This window comes from Aulostomus chinensis, chromosome 22, assembly GCF_037954235.1.
Source record: "Aulostomus chinensis isolate RoL2024-O1b breed Wild chromosome 22, RoL_Achi_v1.0, whole genome shotgun sequence".
NCBI classification, from domain to species: Eukaryota; Metazoa; Chordata; class Actinopteri; order Syngnathiformes; family Aulostomidae; genus Aulostomus; species Aulostomus chinensis.
In genome coordinates, this window is record NC_141341.1 from 6557344 (window position 1) to 6581655 (window position 24312).

Consider the following 24312-nt stretch of genomic DNA (forward strand, 5'->3'; position numbering starts at 1 on the left):
TGCGCGACACCGACAGGAGCTCTCACCTGATTGGTCAGTTGTCGGAGCTCCTTTTTTGTTGCTCCGTTACAACTGTGTTTTATCAGCTGTAACAAATTACTTAAGAAACATTAGAAAGTTTCATATTAAAACAAACCCTGATTACCCAAAGCCTTATCCTAGTTCTTGCTATCATTATAATACATTTATTTATAGGTAATAAGTACTCTGCTCTAACCCCCCCCCCCCCCACACACACACACACACTGAAACTAGCATTTTGGAAGCTTTAATTTGTGTTGTTGTTGAACATCAGCCTGTTTCCTTGTATTATGTACAGCATAAAACATAACATTTCAACATTTAACATTTAAACACTGACCGAATTATCTCTATTTTTCTTCCACATTCAGTTCTCATCATCTTCACAACAAATGCCTTCAATGCAGGCCTCACATAGATCTCTTTCATGGGGTTTAGTCCGCCAAGTGGGCCTTTGTGAAACGACAACATCATCAACCGGTTCTCCATAGCAGTTCTTCCGGATTTTAGCCAACAACCAGAGCAAGACTTGTTCCACTATTTTCTGGGAAAAACCAGGTAACTCAAAGTCATCATTTGTGCAACTGCGACACCCCTGTCCATAGGGTCGCATGATCACCGTCCCACGAGCTCTGTTACTGAGCAGCCGGTAATGGAACAACACTTTTATCCGAGCTGAAGACCAGGTTTTGTTGCAGGCTGAACACCTGAACCTGTGGCAGTTGAAGTGGAAACAGAGATTTAAGACACTCTTTTTTTTTTGTCCTCAATCATTCAAATGCAGTGCACAATCTTTACCAGTGAATGTAGAATATGGCAACTTTTTGACACACTAGAGACAAGATGACCCCTGATTAACTTAGCACAATGAAGTGGACCACAAACATTCTCTGAAAAGTCATCAAGGAAGTTCTCTCCAGAATCAAATTTGTCTGTTTAATATGACTAAAGTTAGGCATACGATTTAATGTGAATAACAATTTAAAATGATGAGGCATTGTAATTTTGGAATCAGGTACATACAGCCAGGTTTCACCAAGGTATGCTAACTTTTGCTCAGTGTGCAGAGCTAACTGGCACTCAGCTTTGCAAGGACGCGTGCACAGAGAAGGCCTTAACCTTCTTGTCAGGTTCTCAGGAGGATGGCAAAAGGGGGATTTTCCGAAAATGTTGGCAAGAGAAAATCAATTCAAGGACCCACAAGTGAAGGCCAAAAGAAAGCCCCCCAAAAAAACCTTGGTAAAATTTGAACGCACAGCTCCTCCTAATATTTCCCGAGAAATCGATCTCATGAGCCAATATGTGTTTAGGACATGTCATGAGCCAGAGGTTGTGGCACGGAGTTAGTCAGATGCCACAGGCCACTCCACCTGTAGCAACTTTTCTAAACGTCAAATCAGATTTCTGAAGGGCGAAAAAAATTCCAGTGCTCTGGGTGATGTAATATTTAACCTCACTTTATGTCCTTCCGATATCATGCAATCATCTCACGTGGTTGCCAAAGAAATGAGTAGGAGTCACACTCCCCACAACAAATCTGACTATCGCGGTTTTGATACAATGCAGGTCATTAAATAGAGCTATTTAATGAACTGCATTGTATCAAAACTGGTTTGGATATGTTGGTATTCAGTCCACAGCATTACTCAGGTGTCATGTCTATGACATTTCTTTATCTAGATATAAGATTATATAGTAATAGCATACGTACTTTCCATAGACACAGGGGCTGAATATTTTCCAGCCTCTTCTCCTCTCTTCATTGGAGAGGTTGTAGTTGAAGTTGAGCGTCCACTGGTCTGCGTATTCAAACACAGTCTCATCATTCAGCAACTCCTCTAAAGTCTCTCGCCACAGGGCAGGACGCCAGTCTGCACAAGGGAGCAGAAACTGTGAATGTCACGAGTTGGACGCACTTCAGGCAATCACATTGTTGTTAACTTCAGGTAAAGCACCATCCCGAAGACAGGCAGTGTTTCACAGTGACACAGAAGAATATGAAAAAAGCTAAGAGGTGCGTTCAGAAACATGTACACAGAAAAGATGAAACAAAGCAGACATGAGATTATACCAACAGTAAGAGAAGAAGCTGCCAACTTCATATTTTGAAGAGTTACAGTAAGTGACCGGGTTTTTTGATTCCTAATTCAGATGAGTTGACACAGTAGGCAGGACGCTTGTTCCACAGATGCAAAACAAGGAAACTCAATAAATCCACTTAAAAAAAAGGGGGGAGAACCAAAAAAGGACCTAAAAACTTTAAATTTGTTCCCACTTACACACCCTAATCTCTATTTCTATCGTAAAACATGAAATTTAAGTTGTAAATGAATTAGCTTATTGCGTTACTTTGCATCATATTAAACAACCTAGTTTACTAATAGTAAAGTGTACAGTTAAAGACAAAGCAGTGCTACCTGTTGGCCGGCTCATGTTGCCTGATGGTCAGTGCTGTCGTGGATAGCAATGTTGATACATTGCTGAGCTGACAGTCTTTATATTGTTGTTCGTAGTTTACGAGGAAACCGAAACTTCTCTCTCTCTCTCTCTCTCTCTCCTACACCTCCCTTTTTAAAAAAAAATTGGACCTGAAGAAACCCATTGCCTGTGAGTGCAATTTATGACAAAAATTTATGAAAAAAATCGGCATAAAAAAGGAAAAACAGATGATGTCGACTTCTTAGTGATTTAAAAGTTGACGATGCTGTCTCAACTTTAACGAGGATATTACCGATGAGGCGGAGCTGTTGAACTACGTCACTCTCGCGTCGTGTGTTGTTTCTGTAAGGACGAACGCCGCGGGTGTTTAAAAGATGAGCGAGACCCCCGTATGAGTGACAAAATCGGGATCAACGAACACGGAAATAATATTTGGTGCAAATTGAAGTCCGTTCGCTTGTTTTGAAAAAAATTCAATAAAAAAAAGTGTTTTTTTTGCCAAAATGATGTGAATTTACACAACTTCACACGTATAACGTGAATAAATACTCTTGAAACAAATATGTATCTCAACACGTATTCTGTCCAAAGGATGAGGATGGTTGCTGGTGACAAGTGAGTAGGCATCAATAAACTACACATCAGTAAAACAAACAAACAAACATATTAACTCAATTCTTTTTTTATTCCTATGCAGTCCAGCAGAGGGCAGCAGAAGCCAGCTGGTGGTTTTCAGACCAGATGCTTCCTAGTCTTAAGGGTGGCTTCTTTTACTTCTTCTTCTACTTCTTCTTTCTACCTCTTACATCTTTTTTACTGCCCAGCGGAAACAAACATTTTCACAAAAGCCACCAGTCTTGGGATTTCCCTCAAGCCTCTTCCAATTCCCCGGCAGAAAACACGGGATCCCACATTTATCCCTATGATTACGACAGTAGTACTTTGATCATCTTGAAGCTCTCAGTCTCACAGCAAAGTGAAGAGGAGCCGCCGGCAACACACGCTCCACACGCATGGCACACAAACACACGTCACGTTTTGACCATCGCAATAAAAATAAACACAACAACACGGAAGAATGACAACCAGAAGGTTGAAATAGCTCGACAACCCGAATGTCATTGTAATCTCAGGACATTAAGGCTGTTGGTGCTTTTATTTATGCTGTGTGAGCTTTGCAAGCTGGAAGTCGAGAGTGTACCAACGGGGCTCATTATGAAGCTGTATCCCTGGAATTTCAACGCTCTCTTCCTAAGTCAGAGGCAGCTCCCATCCTGCAGCTATTCAGCCCTGTTTGAAGTGCTTCGTCAGTCTCTTCTGCTCGGTGACATACTAATATACATTGTCGCCTTGAAACGGTCCCGCCCACCCGTTTGTCTACAGCTTCCTCTTGCAGCCAGACTATGACATTCTTGGAAAATTAAAGTCTGTATGTTGTTAATACAAACACTAAACAGTGTCAGTATTCATGTCTGGAAGAGGGTACAAATGTGTTTGATCTTTGGAACCTCGCTAAACCTGTTTTTAGGACGTCAGTCAGTCGCTGTGTGGATTTCAACCTCAAGCAGAGTTTTGACACATGAACTCCTTGCAAAGACCTGATGAAGGTTGATGTAAATAATGTAAATCCCAACGGTCGAGGCCAGAAGAAGAGCTCTGCAGGCATAACTTCTTGTGAAAACACACAATCTGCAAGTGGAGCACGTGCCCCATCTGTTACAGCAGTAGCAACAATGAATTCCTGTCGTAGCAGCATGATGCATTCAAGCTGGATCGATCAGAAGCTTGTTTTCTTCTCTGTCAAGCCACACGAAGCGCTTCTTGAATGTGATTCTAATTATTTTATGACACTATTCATCATAGCATCAAAATGACAACACCTGTCACAGGTATGCAATGATGCCCTTCCATCATTTCTGTCAGTCACACACACAGACACGCTTCCAGCGAAATTAATATCCTCGTGCACATTTCTACCTGTGGTTTTATGGACGTCGCCTCGCCCAGTGGCCTCTCTGTCTCAACCTCCAGCTAGAACACACACTCATCAGATAACACACACGTATACAGGTTCGTCAGGCTTGTGAAGCAAATTTCTTAATTCAAAAGAGGTATTTAGCTGTTGACAACATGAGTCAGTATAATCAGATTTTCAGTTCCACTCCAAGAAATATCAGCGTGGTCATATTTTACACATGCGCTTTGCAAATACAGCAAAGTTGACAAATCATAGCAGGCAGTAATTAGAGCGTAATGTCGTTTCCACCCCCAGGGACGTATATAGAAACTCATATACTGCATAGTTATAACATGCAAGTGCACCTCTCCTCCTGGCACAGTGGTGTAAAGATGACCTCAACGCCCCAGGCTCCAGAGAGTCACCTTATACTCAGGTGTGACATTACAGCGTGAGAAAAGCATGCTGGGAAAGCACACAGGGCCCGGGCCGAAGGGAGATGGACAGAGGACGGCTCACGGAGCAGCTTCGCTTTGTCAGAGCACGGAAGTAAATTCATGATGCAGCGTACAATATTCTTACCTCACCAAGTGGCTAAAATGCAAGTGTCACTCAAAAGTATACTCAGCGCCGGAACTGAAGTAGGATACATTTGCATTTGTCAAACGTAAAACGTCTACACTATCACTCCAACTTTCTCGGAAGCTTTTAAATCGCCAGAATATCTCACTCATGGCCAGTGGGATTAGAAAATAAAATAAGAAAAACATAGCACTTTGGCCCAGCAAAGATCCTTGTAATATTACCCGAGAAAATAATGAAAGCGTCCAGAGATGGAGCCGCAATGGATTCATGATTGATTTTTTTTCGTATAAATGACCAGCCTTTTGACTGACACGTGTTTGAATTTACTACGTCAGAAATGACAGCAGCATCGAAGCCTTGAGGTGAGGCTACAGCTCCTTACTCTAATGAAACATGATTAAACAAACAATAGCACGAGTTCAAGTAGAAGTAAGACAGTCAGTCAGGTGATCTCACTAGCAGTCTAATCAACTGATTTGAATCAACTGGGAGGGTCCAACTTTTGATGTCATCTTGTTATTCATGACTAGAATGAAAGTGATGCTCTTTCTTCCACAACCATCAGATATGAACTGGCATGATTAATTACATTCTCCAGTGGATAACATCTTGTCATCCCTCATATAAACAATCTGGACCTTTTCTGGAAGTTCTTTTGTACCCCATGGTGGGTTGTGCTAAGCTAACTAGCGATCAGCTGGTACGCCTGTCGGTCTCAGCTCCTATCTTCTACCTCCTATCCTCTCATCTGGCGCTGTGGAAGATGACAAATAAGTATCCTTTTGGATGTTCCTTTAAGGTACTGGTAAAAACAACTGGTTCTCAGGTGCTTCTTTGCTCGGAAGACAACGTGTTGAATGCTCTGGATGGTTACTGATGTCTACAAGAAAGATTTCCCCCACTTATTAGTACCTCATCTATATTTTGGAACTCTTTGTCATCACTGAGCTGGTACTAATAAAACTTGATTGAATTCAAACAGCCACAGCTGACCCCCAGGCTCCCCCACCAGTTTTCTGAAGATGCAGGCCAGGATTTACCAGCTACCCGGACTCCAGCCTAGACTTGTATACCTGTTGAGCAGGTGAGTCAGAGAGGGAGGAGGATGGAAGGGGAGGCCTCGCAAGACCGAAGAGGAGCAGGTAGGGAGGTGGGAGGTGGTTGGGTGCGGTTAGATGCCTTCAGCACATTCCTTGCAGCAGCCGCGCCCTCCATGCTAGTGTCTGTACGTACCTGCTGGTGTATGTACTTAATCAGAGCTTGTTCATATAAGCAGACACTTTCACGCCTGGCACTCTTTCATCAAATATCAACTCACACACTCAAACACGAGTTCTCGTTCTGCACACAGTTGTGGTCTAAAAGTGACACTCACTCCCCTGAGCACACACTAGGAGGAGAGTTGTTCATTCGCATGAATAAAAAAACAAACAAACAGGAAGAGTGAGAGCTTAGAAATGTGAGTGTGTGTGTGTGTGTGTGTGTGTGTGTGTGTATGCGTGTGTGTATGCGTGTGTGTGTATGCGTGTGTGCTTGTGCTCAGCCTACCAGGACATGGGTGCTCAGGCAGACATTCAAACAGGAGGCACACCCTTGGGAGCAAGGCTGAACACACAATCATGCTCAGTAATGTTTGTGTGTGTGTGTGTGTGTGTGTGTGCGTGTGTGTGTGTGTGTGTGTGAGTGTGTGTGTTTGTTGCTATCAGAAAGGCAATGAAACAAGGTGTGTTCTGGCTGACAGACGTGTTTCAGAGAAAAGGACAGCCAAGCCCCCCCCCCCCCCCACACACACACACACACACACACATTTACTTTGACCTGTATTACACATTTTGTTATTGCCGTTACTCACGTTTAATGTGAGTGACGCACACACAAGAAATGATATAATAATACAAATAATCAAATATATCATGTGTTCGGTCACATTCAGGCAAATTTTCACACTGAGGGACCATGCCAAGCCCAGCCTCCGTTGCAGGGGGAGCAGTGGTGAAACTAGAGTTTTATGTGTGGCGTGACCAAGTCCACATCAGGCGGGTCCTGGGCTCGTCAGGGTTGCAGGCTTGAACTGATTTTCAGCCCAGCCATTACACACAAATCACCACAAAACATTAATCACCAGGGAACAGATTCATAGACAAAAGTGAAATGAGGTCTGGGCGATAAACGGATAGTGTTCTAACGTGATGTAGCACGTGTCGTCTGTCTCTTGTTGTATAAGCGTTACGATGCAATTTTCGTAACGGACCATTCCAACTATTATAATCATTGCCTTTGCCCACTTAGCAATTACATTCACACGACTGTTTACTATTGATCAAAAATGTAACCGTCATCCCTACGTCAACACCTCAATATCGTTATATTTGGTTCAGTAAGTTTGTGATATTTGATTTTGTCCACACCAACCAGCTCTCACAGCAATACATGACATAGCACGCGGTCAAATTATTTCCCTATCTGATGCCACTTTTTCCAGGCTAATGTGATCAAAATAAGCAGTGATGGAGAACAACCACCCATCCGGTGAGGTTTGGGTTTGAGGATTTTAAAAAACATGACAATCAATGAGACGCTCAGTAAAACTTCTGTTTTGTTTTTGTTTTTGTTTCAAATGCACCAGTGGCTTTGCTGACATGCATTCACATTCCAATACTATGACAGATTTGTTCTTATTCCAAAAATAACAACTTGTTTACATGGCTATGGAAAAAAGGAATATTCCACCAATAATGGTGGATAATCATGGAGGCTGGAGCCTATCCCAGCAGCCTTCAGACGAGAGGTGGGGTTCACCCTGGACGGGTCACCAGTCCATCGCAGGGCCAACACATAGAGACAGACAACCATTCACACGCACAGTCACACCTACGGTCAATTTAGAGAATCCAATCAGCCTCGTCCCCTCTTGATGTCTTTGGACTGTGGGAGGAAGCTGGAGTACCAGAGAGAACCCACACAGGAACAGGGAGAACAAGCAGACTCACACAGAAAGATCCGTGCTGGAGCAGGGACTCGGGCACGGAACCTTCTTGCTGTGAGGCCACAGTGCTGACCACTGCACCACCGTGCCGCTGACTATGACACGTTTAATGATTAAAAAGACTTTGAGTGTATTCCAGGAAGTTAGCCGTCTACATGTTAGCATTAAGCTAGGAAATTTAACACCTGCCTGTAAACAGTTGAGAGGCCGTGCAAACTCCATACACATATTCCAAATATGCTGTAAACATGTCCAAAGAATGCTCCCAAAACCTGAGTAATATCAGCATATTCCACATCTTAATCAGAAAATTAAAATAAAAATGAATACACCAAACAGAGAATTCTATCGCTAATATTTGGAGTAATAGTTGATTTTTTTTTAGTGGATGTGAACTACTGGCTGACAGCAAATTAAACTGGGGTGGCCAATCAGATATAGGGGTAGCAGGGATGCCCCCCTGTCTCCGCCCCTGAGGAAACCTTTAATGGTTACATGAACTGACGCTAAATAGACTAAAAATCCAAAAAAGATGCACGAATTTACATCCAGGCAGTGAAAGTTTGCATCCAAACCCAGCAGCCATGACATGCAGCCCAGCATTTTGAAATATGCCTCTAGGAGTAAACTCCAATGGAGTCGGTGAGCTGAGGCTCTGGGAGGAGTCTCACGGGGGGGGGAAGTCCTGCCTTACAGACACGGCCCCGCTCCTTCCTCATACACCGCGCTGCCCGGTAGTAGCGGCGGCTAGAGGAGCCTCTCACACCGTCCAGGGAAAGCGCGCAGCCCGGGCCTGGAGCCTGTCTTGACGCTGGACGGTGCAGCCCGGGAGCTGGGTGGAGTTGGTGCCCTATCTGAGGAATGTGACGGATGAGCGATACCCATCGTTACAAAGACAAGTTCAGCCTGAGTTAGGAGGTCCGGAGTGGGAATAAAGACCAACTTTGTGCAACTTGGAACAAAAGAAGAGCCGGAATAGAGGTTCTATTATATTCTATTGACTCTTGGCTTACTTTTTCGTAGGCTTTTCAAATTTGTTTCTATTCTATTTTACCCATTTTTATTCTATTCTACTTGCACCCTGCTGTCAGTTGTTGGCCTCCTTTTTTTCTTTTTATTTCTACCCTCTTTTCCCTACTTTATTCCTTTCTTCTTTCTCACTATTTTTGTACTCTCCGCATTGATCCGCGAGAGTGGAGTAAACTAAAGAAGTGAGAGTGTTTTCCTGGTGTGTTGGTGGAGGATTAACTCATCCAGGTAGCTGCTGCTGCTGCAGTGTATTGCAAAACCTGAACAGTATTGTGATTATAGTCTGAGCTCCCGGAGAGCTGGCACTGCTGCTGCTCTCTTCCCAGTCCTTTGAGGAAATTTTAGGGAGGGAGCGTAAACAACAACCTTTAAAAATAAATGGTTTTGAAGAGCTGTGTAAGTACTGCAGGGACTGTCATTAGTGAGATAACCTCCTAATCACTCTACCTTATCTGTTTAAAGACCACATATATTCATATGTACATTCCATAGACTTTGATCTTAAGGCGCCTCCTCGATGGCACACATGCAAATCAATTTTGTCGAACGAAACCAATTTATTCATTTAAAATTCCACGTTGTCTGCCATGTATTTATTCAGCGTGAGTCACCGGGTTGGAATAGGCTTGCATGTGTTCATAATTTGAGGGAAAATTGAGCCAGTTTTCCTGTGGCGTGTTTCTTATAATAGATTTCATTTGTCCCGCAGACCATATGGTCAAAGCTGCATCCCATTCATTGGTTTGTTTGCCCTGTTGAAGTGGATGTTTGTACAATGCTGTAACACAGGTGTATCACCGGGAGTGAGGAGACTAACAGAGCAACAACATCATGTTTATATTGTTGAGTTTCCACTGAGGGGCAGAAAGGGTTTTCACTCAGGCACTCTACTTAAGTACAATGTTGAGGCATCTGTGCTAAATTGCATTTTAGGGGACTTTCACTCATCTCTATTTGGAAGGAAATATACTTTTTTACATGACTATATTCATCTGAGCTCATCAATTACTTTGAAGAGAAAAAAATTTGCATAAAAGACAGTAAAACCCAATGAAGATGATTTACTTTTGCACTTGAGGACAATCAGAGCATCACAACTGGCTAACATATGACTGAAACGTGACCTCTACAGGTCAGTGATTCCAGAACTCAACGCAACTAAGCCCTGAAATACACAAATACCATGCAGAGTGTGTACTTTTAAATACTATACCTACATAAACTCAATATCATATACATCCATACTTTTGATTTCGAATTTTTGATGGGAACTTTTACTTTAGTTTTTTTTTTTTTTTTAACTTTTACTTATGTAAGGAAACTGAGTACTTCTTCCACCGGTGTACTTTGACATTTAGCCATGAGGCTAAGCTAAGAGATGACGGCGACCTCTGCGGGCCTGTTTTTTTTTTTTATATATATACTTTCAGCTGCTGCTGAAAGGCAGTTGACAAACAAGGGAGGGTACATGCTGCCGCACCTGACCTTCAGTCCGTCTTTTGTGCGGGGTTTAACCGTGGCGCTGAGGTGTGATGATACACAGAGATGCAAGTTGTGTTTCCTGTTTGAGTGTGTTAATGTGACCACACTCCATTCAAATGTCCTCAGGAGACGACCTGCTTGTCCCTCCTGACCTGTTCTCAGGTATTCTTTTCCCAGCCTTTTCGCGACGAATTATCTCACGATGCCTATCAACTGGCGAGGTATGCCGAATCAATCGCAGTTGTTTGTTTAGTGAGGTGCGCACAGAACTTGTGTGAGAGAGATAGAGAAAATGGAAAGAAAATCACTTGTTTCTCGTCAGGGTTATTTTTCTGATTCACCGAACAGATATTTGCTCTTGTTGGTGTTGTTGCAGGAATGCTTAGAATGAGCCGCTCACATACTTTGGGCGCATCAGAATATTAGGTGTATCGGTGGAGTAGCTGCCGTTTGGTTGCTGCCTTGCACACCCAGCGGTGGTTTTGTGTTTCAAACTGGCTTTGTAGTGGTAAGCCTACATTCAGGGAAGGGCAACAGAACGCTTTAAAAGAGGATGATCCCTATAGTCGTGTCACTTTCAACAGTTTGATGCTTACTGTAGTTGCTATAACAACAAACAAAGCAGCAGTATTTGTTTGAGTACGCCAGGTGAGGTGGAGAAAGCCTGTCATGCGTCTTACATTGTGGTATTCTTCCATGGCCTCATTCTGCAGAGGTCAGGGAGCTGAACATGAGACCCCCAGGCTCTCTTCAGGACTACCGTTCGCCTCAGAGTCGGTTTGAACTGACTATGACAGCAGAGCCAGCTCATGATTTGAATTTGTGTGTTGTTTCGCCTCCTGTAAAAGGTGGATTTTCATTCTAGTATCTCTTAATTGATGGCTGTTACGGGAACTCCTCAGGTACACGCTGTACTGCTGATTCAGCAATCTTAACAGGTCATGCCCGTAAGCTGTTGGATTTCTTTTAAAATAGGGAAGATAATTGATTAAATTACTCTCTTTTTTTTTTCAAACAAAACTCTTGGCAGTGGTGAATTTATTCCATGCAAAGCCTCATGTACACCCAACATGCCTGCCTGCCCACTGTGGAACTTTGGAAGTGGAAGCAACCACAAATTTCAATGGCTATAGCAATGAGTCAGACAGCAGGATGTCAGCCATTTTGCTAGCAATGAATCACCACGGAGCAGCATGTTGCAAAGCCAAGACGGACTTCTCTGTGACTCACCAGGGCATTGAGAAACCGGGTTCTCCCTGTGATTGCGGGTTAGGACTTGGGCTTTCTCCTCTGATCGCTATGTGAGCATGGAAACTTACAGATAGGACAGGCAGGCCACTTGTGCTTTTTTAAAGTTGGTACTGAAAACTCACCCTCAAGTAACTCAGGGTGTGGGTTACATGAGGGTGAGTTTTAAGTTGGTACTGAAAAATCACCCTCAAGTAACTCACACCCTGATCATTTCCTCAGATTATCAATCAGCCGTAGTTCCTAAGACAGTGCAGTTTCCATGGTGATGAATCCAGCAGTCAAAAATACTTCCTGTTTTGATCAAGAGCTGCAAAAAGCAGGGGAACCTTGTATATATAGATACATCCTGAGATCTACCAAGTGTTGAAATATTTCACCAGCTGCTGTTCACCCAGACATCCACCATCAGATGAAGCTGCTGTCAGGATAACATTAAAAACTGATGAGCAGGGTGCAGGTGTGTGTGTGTGTGTGTGGGGGGGGGGGGGGGGGGCAGTTGGCTTTGTTGATGGTGCAAACAGAACTTCTTCACTCCAGTTCATCTTATTTCTCTTCTTCATCAGCTGCCAAAAAAAAAAAAAACCTTACTCTATCTTTCAGAGTGCTAAATATTGTTAGCCAGAGATAGAGCACAGAGTCACCAACTGTTAATCAGCAACTATTTTCAGCTGGGGGTGGGCAATGAAACCATAATGAATTACAGTAAAGGTAAATAACATGATACGTTACACTTGGGAAATTCAGTTAAGAAATACTTTTAAGCAAACACTCATGGTTGTATGTGATTATTTTCTTCTTTCATTCGGAACATTTGGAAGCCAACAAGTGTGGAACAAGTTCTTTCATCCTTGGTTGGTTGGGATTCCTCCTGCTATTCTGTTGTATCACATTAAGGTCCAAAAAGTGTGAGCAGATCTTGTAACCATGAATTACCTTAATGGTGCCTGACTACAAATCTGTCCTTTTTAAATAGAAATAAAAAGCCAGCACTTGTGTTCTTCACATTCTTTTGCTGAAATCTATGAAGTTGTTTGTTACCCACTTAGTCAGAGGAATATGAAGGACACTGCTGGCTTCTTCTGCATTTATCACGGAACCTTGTGTGGGAGAAGAATTAGCAGGATCGCAGGAGGATCGTGAGATTACGCAAGAATCCCAAGATCTCATTTGTGTTTGCTGACAATGCAAACTGGCGTCACCTTGAGCTTTTCTCATTATCATCTGATATTTCCAAACGACTCATCCAGAAATCAGCCTGCATATTATTTGATAATGAACGTAGTTACTGGTCGTCCCTGTTTTCCCTTGTGGTGAAGTTTCTGCTTTTTGGTTTCTTTGCCTTCACCTACCATCCCTCATGACGTAGTGTTTTTGAGATGATAATTACAGCTTCTTATCTCCGTTGAGAGTGAACGTTAGTCAAGCATCTAAAGAGGAGATTCATCCACTCTCTCCATCTCAATCAAACCCTCACAAAAGGTTATACAACAATGTCCCTCTCACTGCCTCGGATGAAGTCAGTTCCCCACATAGCTAACAGAATACTCGTGCTCTCTTGAAATGTTCGCTGTGACTTTTAGGAGTAGCAACCAGCACCAGCAAGTTTACTAAGCAGAAATATGAGCGGACCTGTCTGCACACCTCTACATGCCGTTACAGCTCCCTTTTTTCTTTCTCTTAACATTCTTTCCCTTCCTTTGACTAGAGTTTCTATCTGTTGCACCTTTAGGTTTCTAACCAGCCAGATTAAATTTCAGCTAAACGTTATGGCGTCGACACAGTGAAGCCATTTTCTTGTAAAACACAACACTGTGCTTAATGCAACGGCGATGTTAACTCCACTGACAAGAGTTATGTTGATTTGAGCGTTGAAAATACGAGTGAGACGATAGAAAACTCCAGGAGACAAAGACCACAAGAAGCACTGATGATCCAGAAAAAAACAACTCACAAACAATGCATCATAAAATCATACATTATATTAAGAAGTTATCTACAGTCAGAATATTGATAATGGCAGTAGTATCTCCTGGGCTGTGACAGAAAATACCTGCCTCAAAGGTCAGCTCTAGTTAAAAATGTGGTATTGTGAGTGCAGGTAAAGGTGTGTTAATTTGAGAGGTGTATTTGTCAAAGTCACCGCACAGACTTTTGACTCAGCAACAATAGATGCTTTGTGTAAGAGGTTATATGTAATCTGTCGGCATGTGTATCCTCACACAAACCATTTCTCCTTTCACCGCCCCAAAGAATATTTGACTACTCAACTATGAGTAGGACTGCAGTGGTGTTTTTTTTTTTGCCTTTATGAAAACATGTGAATATTTACTCATCAGTACATGTACACTGACTTTCTGCCTCCACTCTAATTATCAAATGGCAGACTTTCATAATAATTATATAATAGATAAAACTGTGATCATTTCTGAGGCTTTTAATCTTGACATGAAAGCCCTAATTATCAGTGCACGCATTGAATGGTCGTGTGTTTTCCAGCAATGTGATTTCATAACATTAAAATGATCCCAGAATACTATTGAGTTGTTTCTCCAAAACAGCCAAACAAGCTCTAAAGATATTTGAAAATATTAATACGATCACCTGTATTACATTTGCTATCTTTTCCAACATAGACGACTAATGTTGCACACATGAATCACCTTTTCCTGTTTCTAACTTTATTGTACAGGTTCAAATTCTACCCACACCACAGGCCTGACCTTCAACCCCCACCCTCGCTCCAACCATGGCACACCGTTCTCAGAGTTCCTCAATTGGTGATAACCCCCTCGACCCCAACTACCTGCCCCCTCACTACAAAGAGGAGTACCGTCTGGCTATTGATGCACTCATAGAAAATGACACACCGGTAACACTCCAGTTTTGTGAACCTAAAGAATATTTATTCAGAGCATTTAAAAAAGATTCATGCACTGATTTAGTAATGCTTCCTGCTTCCATCAGGGCTACCATGAGTTCCTCCAGGCGGCAGACGTGGTCAATTTTCTGGCACAGCCAGAAATTGATCACATCAAATCCACAATCCAGAATCCCAGCCACACCTCCAACATCCCTGAGCTGACATACCATGAGGGGCTTCACAATGAGGACGGCTCCTCTGACACATACTGGCCAGTGCAGTCAGATCTGGCTGCCCCGGGCCTGGACCTGGGCTGGCCCATGACACCCAACAGCTTCATTGGGCCCACAGAGGTCACCACCCTGGTCAACCCCTCAGACCCAGACATGCCGAGCATCAAGGAGCAGGCCAGGCGGCTCATCAAGAATGCTCGACAAGTAAGTGAAAGGGCGGGGTAGGAAGCCGTCTGAGAGCCTCAGAAAACCCGCCTAACCAGGTTGCTTACAGTTGGTATTTCCAAGAAAACAATGTCACCTGAAGATGACACCAAAGCATTCCACGGTCGTAAATGCACTTTACATCGTACAAATGAGCTAAATGTGTTTTTATTTCTACGCTACTTTGTCACGGTTGATTGATGGCGGTGCATGGGAAATACCCATGACTTAATCAATAAACATTTCTTTCTAGAAAATATCCTTTTTCTGTCTTTATCAGAATGTACTTAACAAGTATTATCGCTTCCAAAATGATAAAGTGCTTACTGGTGTGTGTTTGGAATAAGCTATCTCATTCGTCTTCATTTTATCTGCCAACATTGCTACCACTCCTTTTCTGACGAATGTCTAGCTGGCTGGCCTTTGGCTACAGTAAAAATATAATTAACAAGAAATGCCAAATGTCACAAGTGGCCAAACCGGCTTGTGTAGTGGGTTGTTTCATAATCCACCATCCTTCTTTTCTGTCAGCCTCTTTCACTTGCGACTCAATCTACCAGCGAGTCTCTCTGACGTTTAGTGTATTCTCGTAAGTGTGTTTCAACATGCACATGGAGTCTGTCATTTTGTCTATGCAGTGTTTGTTATGCAAATTTAGAGAATAATCACTCTGAGGCCCAGATACAGCGTGTAATTAAATGTGTATTTGGTCTTAGTATTTAATTGTTGAACAATGCACATTTATTCATTTTAAGAGCTAAGATCGGATGGCTTGGCTTAAAGTTCAGATGGGATGAAAACTTTTACCCCTTACTTTTGTGATATCAAACTTCATTGTGGTGTATACCATATGTGCAGCATTTCAATGCAATCCCTAAAATTATGCAAATTTTAACCAACAGGGCTAATACTTATAAAAGTGGACTAACACTGACTTTATCACAATAAACACAAATTTTGCTATGTCAATAAAATTCTTTACATGTTCCTTATATTGTTTTTTGTTCCTTTGTGCAGGTTATTGCTGTGGTGATGGATATATTTACAGATGTTGACATTTTTGCTGACCTCTTGGAGGCAGCTGCACGCCATGTTCCGGTTTACATTCTTCTGGATGAACTAGAGGCCCATCACTTTGTTTCCATGGTCATCAACTGCAAAGTCAACTTGGAATTAATTCCTGTGAGTTGGCCTTCTCAGTATATTTCCTCCACAAGCTAAGCTACCCGTTGGCCACCCAGTGTCATGTATTGTTATTTTCAAAATGTCCACTTAGATACAGATGTGTCCATAACACAACAAATTCTGATTTTACAGATGATGCGTGTGAGGACTGTGGCAGGAACAACCTATTATTCTCGGACAGGGAAGTCATTTAAGGGGCAGGTGAAAGATCGCTTCTTACTGGCTGACTGCAGGGCCGTACTCAGCGGGAACTACAGGTGAGTTAATGCTCATTTTAAATTCATTTCAGAGTAAACCACAATGGTTACATTATTCTAATTGCTTCTGCTGCTTTTTTCTCATTTTCTTATAGTTTCATGTGGTCCTATGAGAAGATTCACCGCTGCATCGCCCATCTTTTCCTTGGGGAGCTTGTTGCTACCTTTGACGAAGAGTTCCGCATCCTCTTTGCTCAATCAGAGCCTCTAGTACCATGTGATGGAACGCTCGCTTTATCTGACAGCAACAGTTACTTAAGCAGACAGCTTGGTTTTAAGAGGACCCAGTCTTTGCGTAATCCCACAGGTTACCGCCGGCAACCTGAGATTACCTTCCCTTATGGAGAACCAGAACGCAACCTTGCCCTTCCTTTCCGTAGGAATGACCCATTTCGTCACACCATGGAACCTGGAGCGGGAATTACAATTGGGAAGTATTCCCAACAACAGTTTCGTCTGCAGCAGTCATACCTGGACCAGGGAAGGTCAATCGTGTCCAGGCAGATGGAGTTGAGTACCAGTACCTTCAAGCGGCACAGCTATGCAGAAGGAACCCAAGAACAGTACTCATCATCAAGACAATACATGAAGCACAGAGTCATGAATAATCTTGATGAGACCGACTTCCACAGGTTATTTATCTTTTCATACATACACATTTTTTTATAGTTTAATTATTCTGAATTATCGCATTTATCACAATTGTATGATATTTTACTGTTATGGATTGATTCATAATCAGCCATTCAAGAACCCATACATTTTCTCTACAGGGAACAGAGAAGCCATTTCTATACTGAAGGACCTGGACCAGGTTCTGGCCAAGGACACTATGACAGACTTCAGCGCCATCCACATCTCGCCATTGACCAGCATTCAGAGTCAAGTTTCCACTCAGATCGAGGACCCAATATTGGAAACTATGGCAGAGCTTGCTTTTCCTCTGAAGATTTAAGTGGACCCGAGGGGCACAATGCACCTCCACTTGCTGGAAGGTACGAAGGAAGTTCCTCCAACAAAAGGCCAACCATAGGTCAGGCATACGCCTGCCAGAGCTCTCCTACACAGCCCCATCCACCAGAGAAGAAGCCATTTCCTAAACAATCGGATCAAGAGTATGACAAAGATGCAAGTGTTAGACAAGGCCTGAGGAGTTGGAGAATCCAGTCCTATCTCAGCGCTTATGAGGACAGTGGAGAAGAAGGTCTGAATCAACCGTTGGGTCCTGATGCATTTGAAGATCCTCCACCATCTCAGCAGCCTACTGCTACTGAAAGTTTAGTGCCCCGCTTTGGATTGAAGGAGCAACAGAATGTCCCCAACAAGTCCAGACCAGATATTCTGAGAACACGTTTTTCAAAGCCTACATTGCCTGAGAGCGTCACTAAAGACTCTGGGAAGGAACTGGAGAGGGAGAGGGAGAGAGAGACAGAGAGGAGTACAGCAAGGGAGATGGCTGTGGATGTGGAGGTGAAAGAAACCCCAGATCTCTTCCTGTCTAAACATGAGTCATTCCGCTCACGTATTAACCCACTCCTTCAGCGTAGCTCTCGGCTCCGTTCCTCGCTTATCTTCTCATCTTCCAAAGCAGAGATACACACTGGTAGCCTTGGCCTAAAACCAGCTACAGAGGAAGAAGAGGAAGACTCGGGACACCCTTCCTCAATTGTGACCCAGATCTTAGAGAAGAGGAAGTCATCAACTCGTGAGCCTTTTGAATGGAGAAATAAGGCTGATGAAAAAGATAAGGAGAAAGATGATAAAGACAAGGAGCTTCAGCAACAGGAAAAGGGGAAACTATTGAAAGAGCCAACTGAGGCAAAAGAGGAACCCCCGAAAACTAAAGAAGAGGTAAAGAACAACATAACTGTTGCAGCCAAGGATGATGTCACATCATCTGTAAACATGAATGACCCAGCCAGCCGACTGCAATATTTCAAAGACCAGGCTGCCAAGCGAAAAGCCTCAAAAATGGAGTCAGAGTCATCGATAAAAGCCCTAGAGCCTGCGGAAAAAAAGCCAGACCCTTCTGATAAACCTCCCCAAAACACTATAGTGACAACAAGGGTCCAAACTATCTCTATTGGTGCAATAGAACCTGAACAGAAGCAAGATGTCGCTGCAAAAATAGCAGAGCTAAATCGCAGATCTTCAGTTAGCTCCTCAAAACCTCCTATTATATCTCCCAAGCCCTCTTTGAGCTACCAGAAGCCTCCAGAGACAGCTCAAACTCAGAAAGAGGAGAATCCATCAGATGGTCAAAAGAAAGAATTATTCAAGTCTTTAAAGCCCCTTCCATCACCCAAAATCTTTAGGAAGGACCCACTGAAGATTAAGGGATTCAATCCTCGTCGAATCTCCTGTGGTGAGGAGATTCTGACCACAGATGCTACAGATGCAGAGAAGAGTGAACTGAAGAGGAGTCGCTGTCACAGTTCTTCAACTCTTCCACATGAAGACTCCAAGGAAACACTGCAGAAAGTTATGGGTTCAAATACATCCATCAACACACTCGGGGAGGGAAAGACAGAGGGTAAGACGCTGGACTTTCTGAAGAAACAAACTCAGAGGCTAAAGGGATTCCTGGGACCCAAGGATAAGAAATCCACTGGAGATGATCGAGGCATGAGCACGGTCAAAGAGATAGCAGAAGATTTGAATAAAAAGCAGAGATCATCTACTAAAGATGCAGGATCTACCACTGCTGACCAAACTACTGCTAATCACAAAACATCAATGGGCACATCAGGCGCATCCAGATACCAGTCCCCTGCAAGCTCTGTTCTTTTTAGTAGCAACCTACGAGACGACACCAAAGTCATTCTGGAGCAGATCTCTGCAAACAGCCAGAAGAACCGAGCGGAACGTGAAGAAACAGGAGGGGACAGAGATAAAGACACCAAGGAGAAGGGGCTGGAGAGGCACAACTCCTTAAAAAAGAATCGATTTCTGCGACCACAGGGCAATGTCCAGGAGAGAGAGGGATTGCTGAAGAGGATAGAGAGCTTGAGGAAGGAGAAGAAGGTCTACAGCCGCTTTGAGGTAGTCTATCATTGCAAGGATGATGTTTGCAGTGTAGATGGCAAGAAAATATAAACAAGAGGTTTAGGTTTACATAACAGAGAACATAGTATAGATATGTATTTGTGGAATGTGGGTTTTAAAGGCCCTATGAAACTTATGTCAGGGCGCTATTTATTGTCCACTAAGATCACTTCTAGTGGATATTGATTGGCGTTTACATAACATAGAGCAAATGGATCAAATTGTGACACTGAATTGGGTCATTTTTCAGGGATTGTGTGATACAGACAACAAATTATTGCCTTTTTACAGCCTTGAAAGTGTGTTGAAATCAGGCTACGACAGGCGATCTACGTCTAGTTAGACCTCTGCTAACTTTACCGTCATTAAATATTTTAATCTTGGGGCTTCCCTAGCATTTTCCAATTTCTTCAGACCAAATAGAACACAAAATAGTTGAGAAGTGATTAAGTTCACTGGGGTAGAGTGATACTCAAAACAATGAATCCACCGCTGTCCAGCCGCCTCTTTCACAATTTAAGTTAGGGGAAAGGTATTTTGGGAATGAAGTACATCGCTTTAAAAGGAGGAGGGGCATACAAATCTGACAAAGAAAATTCTACAGGAAATAAGTACATCCCCTGCCCCCCGCAGAATGATATTAAACATTTGAATTGTTTTCACAGGAAGAGAGGAGGGATATTGTGGATTTAACAGTACTTATGACAAATATTGGGCATGTATCACGAGATCAATGAACAATTAACAAAGGGTCATGGGATTAAAACGGAAAAAAACATGTTTTTAATTTCATAGGACCTTACAATCATTTTACAAAAAAGACAGATTATATAGTCGTAAAAGCCAGTTTGAGTTCAGAATGACGTAGAAATATACACTGTGAGTAATCTACTGTAGCATAAGAAATACAAAATGTGAGAAAACAATTATTTTGAACCTTTCTGAGCCATAAAATGATTAGTTTAAACTATGTTCAGGTACTTGACTGAAAATATTTTGTAATTATTCGGTTTTTTTTAAATAATGACTGATGAATGTTTGATATAGTATCTGCTTTTAAGCTGCAAATAAATTTTGGTGGAACAGCTAATGTCCACTGCGTTATATATACAGTTGAAGTCTATGCGTGTTATTGGTTATTACAAAATTTATTGCATCAAGTTTAAAGGAACATGCCAACATTTCAGGGAACTACAGTTATTGTCCATCCTCCCCAGCACCAGACTAAAAGACAGACACCCTTCTTTCCTCTCTGTATAGTAGGGAGCTCAGACCCTAGAGATGGTCTGACCACTACACAGCTAAGCACATTGAATGGTAGTGGATGGGCATGTTAGCATACCGCTGTCTTGCCAGCTCAGTATCCAAAACCAGTGTTTCCTCCTCTGTGCATTCTGGTTCAAACAGATCAGGTTCAGGACCTCAGTTTGTCCACTGGTGATCATCCTCATCGTCTCTTGCAGTTCGGTGATGATTATTCACAATAGTTGCTCATCTAGTCCTTTGCCAGTGCTACTTCAAATCACTGCGGCCTGTCAGGAAAGCATGCTAATATTTACCATCCACTATCATTCATTCTACTCAGCAAACTAGCATCAGCTGGAATCTGTGGGTCTCAGCTCCCTAATGCACACACAGAGGAGACAAGGGTATCTAACTTCTTGTCAGGCTCTGTGGAGGGTGGACAATAAGTGTACTTCACTAAAAGTTATTGTGTTTCTTTAATGCTGTTCAATTTACACTGTATTTAGGACTGATTCACTGTTATCCCTGTTGTTTTGTTAACAGATGGGGAATAGCCTGGGATAACGAAAGATGGAGGAGTGACCTTAAATGTGGAATCTATTTATGCAAGATGATCAAAAAGACTCACTGCCCATATGTGCCAACGATACTTTCAAAGTAGCACTGTGGTTCAACACTTCAGCCTTTCCTGGACTTTCTCATAAGCACTAATACAAGCTTGGAAGCACAATATATAAAGATACAGAAAACGAACTTAAGTCAATGAGTTTGGAATGTGCCTGTACGCCAAACTCTTGTACAGCTTTGACCTTATATGGTGACTGAGTGAAACAAGTGATTCTATTTAAATACTGGGTGCATGGGCTGATGCTTCACCGAACAGAACAAGGTAGGGCACGTCACTTTTAAATGAGCTTGTGTGGACACGACTGAGGGAGGGAAAACGAGAAAGTCAGAAAATATAATTGCACCTGATGGAAAGATCACAGATTCATGCCATTGAAAACATGACATATAGTACTGTATACCTGTAGAACCACTACATTGTGTCTGTACAAATGTGTGAGTTGCTGTGTCTTGTTTTATACGGGGGAAATGTTTTCTTATGAATTTAATGTGTGCCAATGGGCATTACTAACACTAGAAGGCTTAATATTAACCCAGTGCTGAAAGCAAATGTGAGAATGTAAAGTGTAGTAGGAGAAGGAAGTTTTAGAAAGTGAGTAATAAGAAAGATGCAATCATAAGTCAGAGTAAAAACTGTGTTTTTACTGTTATTCTGAAGTGATAGTCACCCAGAAAGTGTCATTTGTAACCCCCCCCCCCCCACACACACACACACACACACCACCTCTTGGTGACTCAATAAGTCAGTAACCCCGTCACATAATTTTAGCCTGAAGCTACCAGAGACCAACTACTAACAAAAGCAAAATTGTAAGAAACATAAGGTTACAAACTCAAAGTCAGCACATCATTCAGTATAATCCACGTCTCCTTTACCCAGCTTTATGCTTAGTAAACCAAAAACTCTTGATTTGGGCTTAAAACAAACAAACACAATTAAAGAATACTTGGATTATACTGGATGATGCATTTGAGAGTTTGCATACTGAAATTTTAGGCAGTTTTGCTGTTAGAGGTATTCATTCTACCATTAGCTTCAAGCTAAAACTACATGGTTTGCTTTTCTGAATTCTGGAGCCATCCAGAAGTCATGAAGGCAAGAGGAAAAACAACAACAACAAAAACTTCATGAGGTCAAAACATCTAACAGTAGGCCACTGACAGGCACTTTTGGGGTAAAATATCATTTTAGGGCAAAACCAGTAGAATAAAATGGTTGAGGGTGTCAAATAACCCTTAAAACAGAGGGCCTATAAACTTGCAGGGTCAGAGTAACGTGTTTACAGTTTCCCCTAACCACAGACACAGACAACTTATATAAAACTGATAAACTTGCTCATGTTTGTCTTTCTTTCCTGGACTATTAAATTGCCAGCACCTGTTCTTGAGCAGGGCCACACTTCCTTATACAAGTAACTTGGCGTCTACGCCCTACTAGAGTCTCCTTAGTTCTCTGTTGGTTGGTAAACACAATAAAACCATAGACCAACTTATGGTGTAGTTCCCAGGCAGCGTGACAACTATGCACCATTTCTGTTTACTGTGTTTGCACAGAAGATTTGAGATCTATTTCTGTATGGACAATTTATTGGTTACACTGTTTTCTATTCAGGATTTTACTGTAAATATTTGCAAAAATAAAAGGCTGGTTGATATTTTCAGTAACAAACTATGTCATGATCACCCTCCTTGTGGTATCACAGTGCCTTGTGTTCATTTTGAATTCATATGTGAGAATGTGGTCTTGGCTGTATAAAAGTAATTGTATTTGGGTAAATCAGTTGCACAGGGTAAATGTGTTCTTTTTTAAACCTCAAATAGTATTACATTGTAATTTGACACACTGCAAAAAAGACAATTTTATTAAATGTTTATAGCACTGAAGTGGTGGATTGTGGCTGTGTGCGCACTGAAATTGAGTGAGTGTGTGTGAGTGTGTGTGCATTGCTGTGAAGGCTATTTGGAGCAGTATTATGTGGTTTTGCTGAGCAGCAGCGACCTCTGCTGATACATCTGGTTAAACTGAAGACACTGGTGAATTTTTACCTGTTCATTTGAGTATCAGCAAAGGGCCTCATTATTTAAACATGATGCTGGTTGATTTTAATAACTCATGGAGAGGAGCAGAAATTGTTCTGACAGGGGTTCTGGGTCTTTTGAGACGTAGTCTTTTTACCGATCTCAATCTTGACTGAGAGACGAGCAGGTAGGTGAGGGTTGTTTTTTTTGTTTTTTTAAGACTTTATTTCTTAAGTTTCATTAGTTTCCTACATAAACATCACATACTGCACTCAGAATACTGAACTAGCTTTCAGTTATCATTAAAATTGTGTTGAAATTATCTTTTTACGCTCAAAACGGTGCTTTCAAATTCATGTAATAAAAATCCTCTGACAACATTTGGAATACCTGTTTTAAAATATCATCACCACCTTAGTAATATAATATCAATATATAACATTAAATTAGGATAAAAAAAGAGTACAATAAACACTAATATTGGCATATATCGATCTGAAATAACCCATTTCAAAAATGTAAGTCTAATATTTCTTAACTGTATCAAATTTAGCATGAATTCCTGCAACAAAATGACACCTAAACACTTAACTGAACAGGTAGTACAACAAAATGAACATGGCAAAGTACATAAACAAATATAAGGTATAAATCATTCGTTTAATAAAACTGATATCTTAGGACAACTTGTGTCATAAATGTTGAATTTGGATTTTGAGTCAACTGACCTTTGGGAGATTTATAGAGCCTCTAAAAGAGCCATGTGAACACACTTCTTTACTCCTCCTGAGTCACTGTAGCTGTTGTCCCAAGTTGCTGCTGTTTCTTCAATTCTTCTGTCATTTCATCAAGGCAGTGCAGATGAGCCAACTTCTGTTGTTCTTTAA

General features: G+C 42.0%; 2 protein-coding genes across 6 annotated transcripts in view; one reads left to right on the plus strand and one right to left on the minus strand.

The window, feature by feature from the left end:
• Positions 1 to 260: 260 nt before the first annotated feature.
• Positions 261 to 24312, minus strand: part of LOC147240517 (receptor-transporting protein 3-like) — a 28285-nt gene continuing 4233 nt past the window's right edge. For 2 of the 5 annotated variants that reach the window (XM_086192963.1, XM_086192964.1), the window contains one exon: positions 23642 to 24306. In XM_086192963.1, coding sequence (XP_086049089.1) covers positions 24203 to 24306 — 104 coding nt within the window. In that variant the 3' untranslated portion in view covers positions 23642 to 24202. Of the gene's footprint in view, positions 735 to 1732; positions 1893 to 2438; positions 2751 to 20289; positions 21067 to 23641; positions 24307 to 24312 lie in introns of those variants that run through there. The other 3 variants (XM_086192965.1, XM_086192961.1, XM_086192962.1) reach the window with 3 other exon arrangements.
• Positions 8721 to 23281, plus strand: sack1hb (scaffolding CK1 anchoring protein Hb). The gene is made up of 8 exons (XM_086192957.1): positions 8721 to 8969; positions 14440 to 14619; positions 14715 to 15047; positions 16065 to 16229; positions 16365 to 16489; positions 16585 to 17121; positions 17263 to 19531; positions 21323 to 23281. The coding sequence occupies exons 2-8, from the start codon at positions 14497 to 14499 to the stop codon at positions 21341 to 21343; spliced, it is 3573 nt and encodes a 1190-aa protein (XP_086049083.1). The 5' UTR covers positions 8721 to 8969; positions 14440 to 14496; the 3' UTR covers positions 21344 to 23281.

What these genes read in the sequence shown, in the direction of transcription:
- sack1hb (XM_086192957.1), top strand. Translation starts at nt 14,497, where the DNA reads ATGGCACACCGTTCTCAGAGTTCCTCAATTGGTGATAACCCCCTCGAC. An exon ending in TCATAGAAAATGACACACCG is followed by an intron (nt 14,620 to 14,714) that starts GTAACACTCCAG and finishes TGCTTCCATCAG; the next exon opens with GGCTACCATGAGTTCCTCCA. An exon ending in TCAACTTGGAATTAATTCCT is followed by an intron (nt 16,230 to 16,364) that starts GTGAGTTGGCCT and finishes CTGATTTTACAG; the next exon opens with ATGATGCGTGTGAGGACTGT.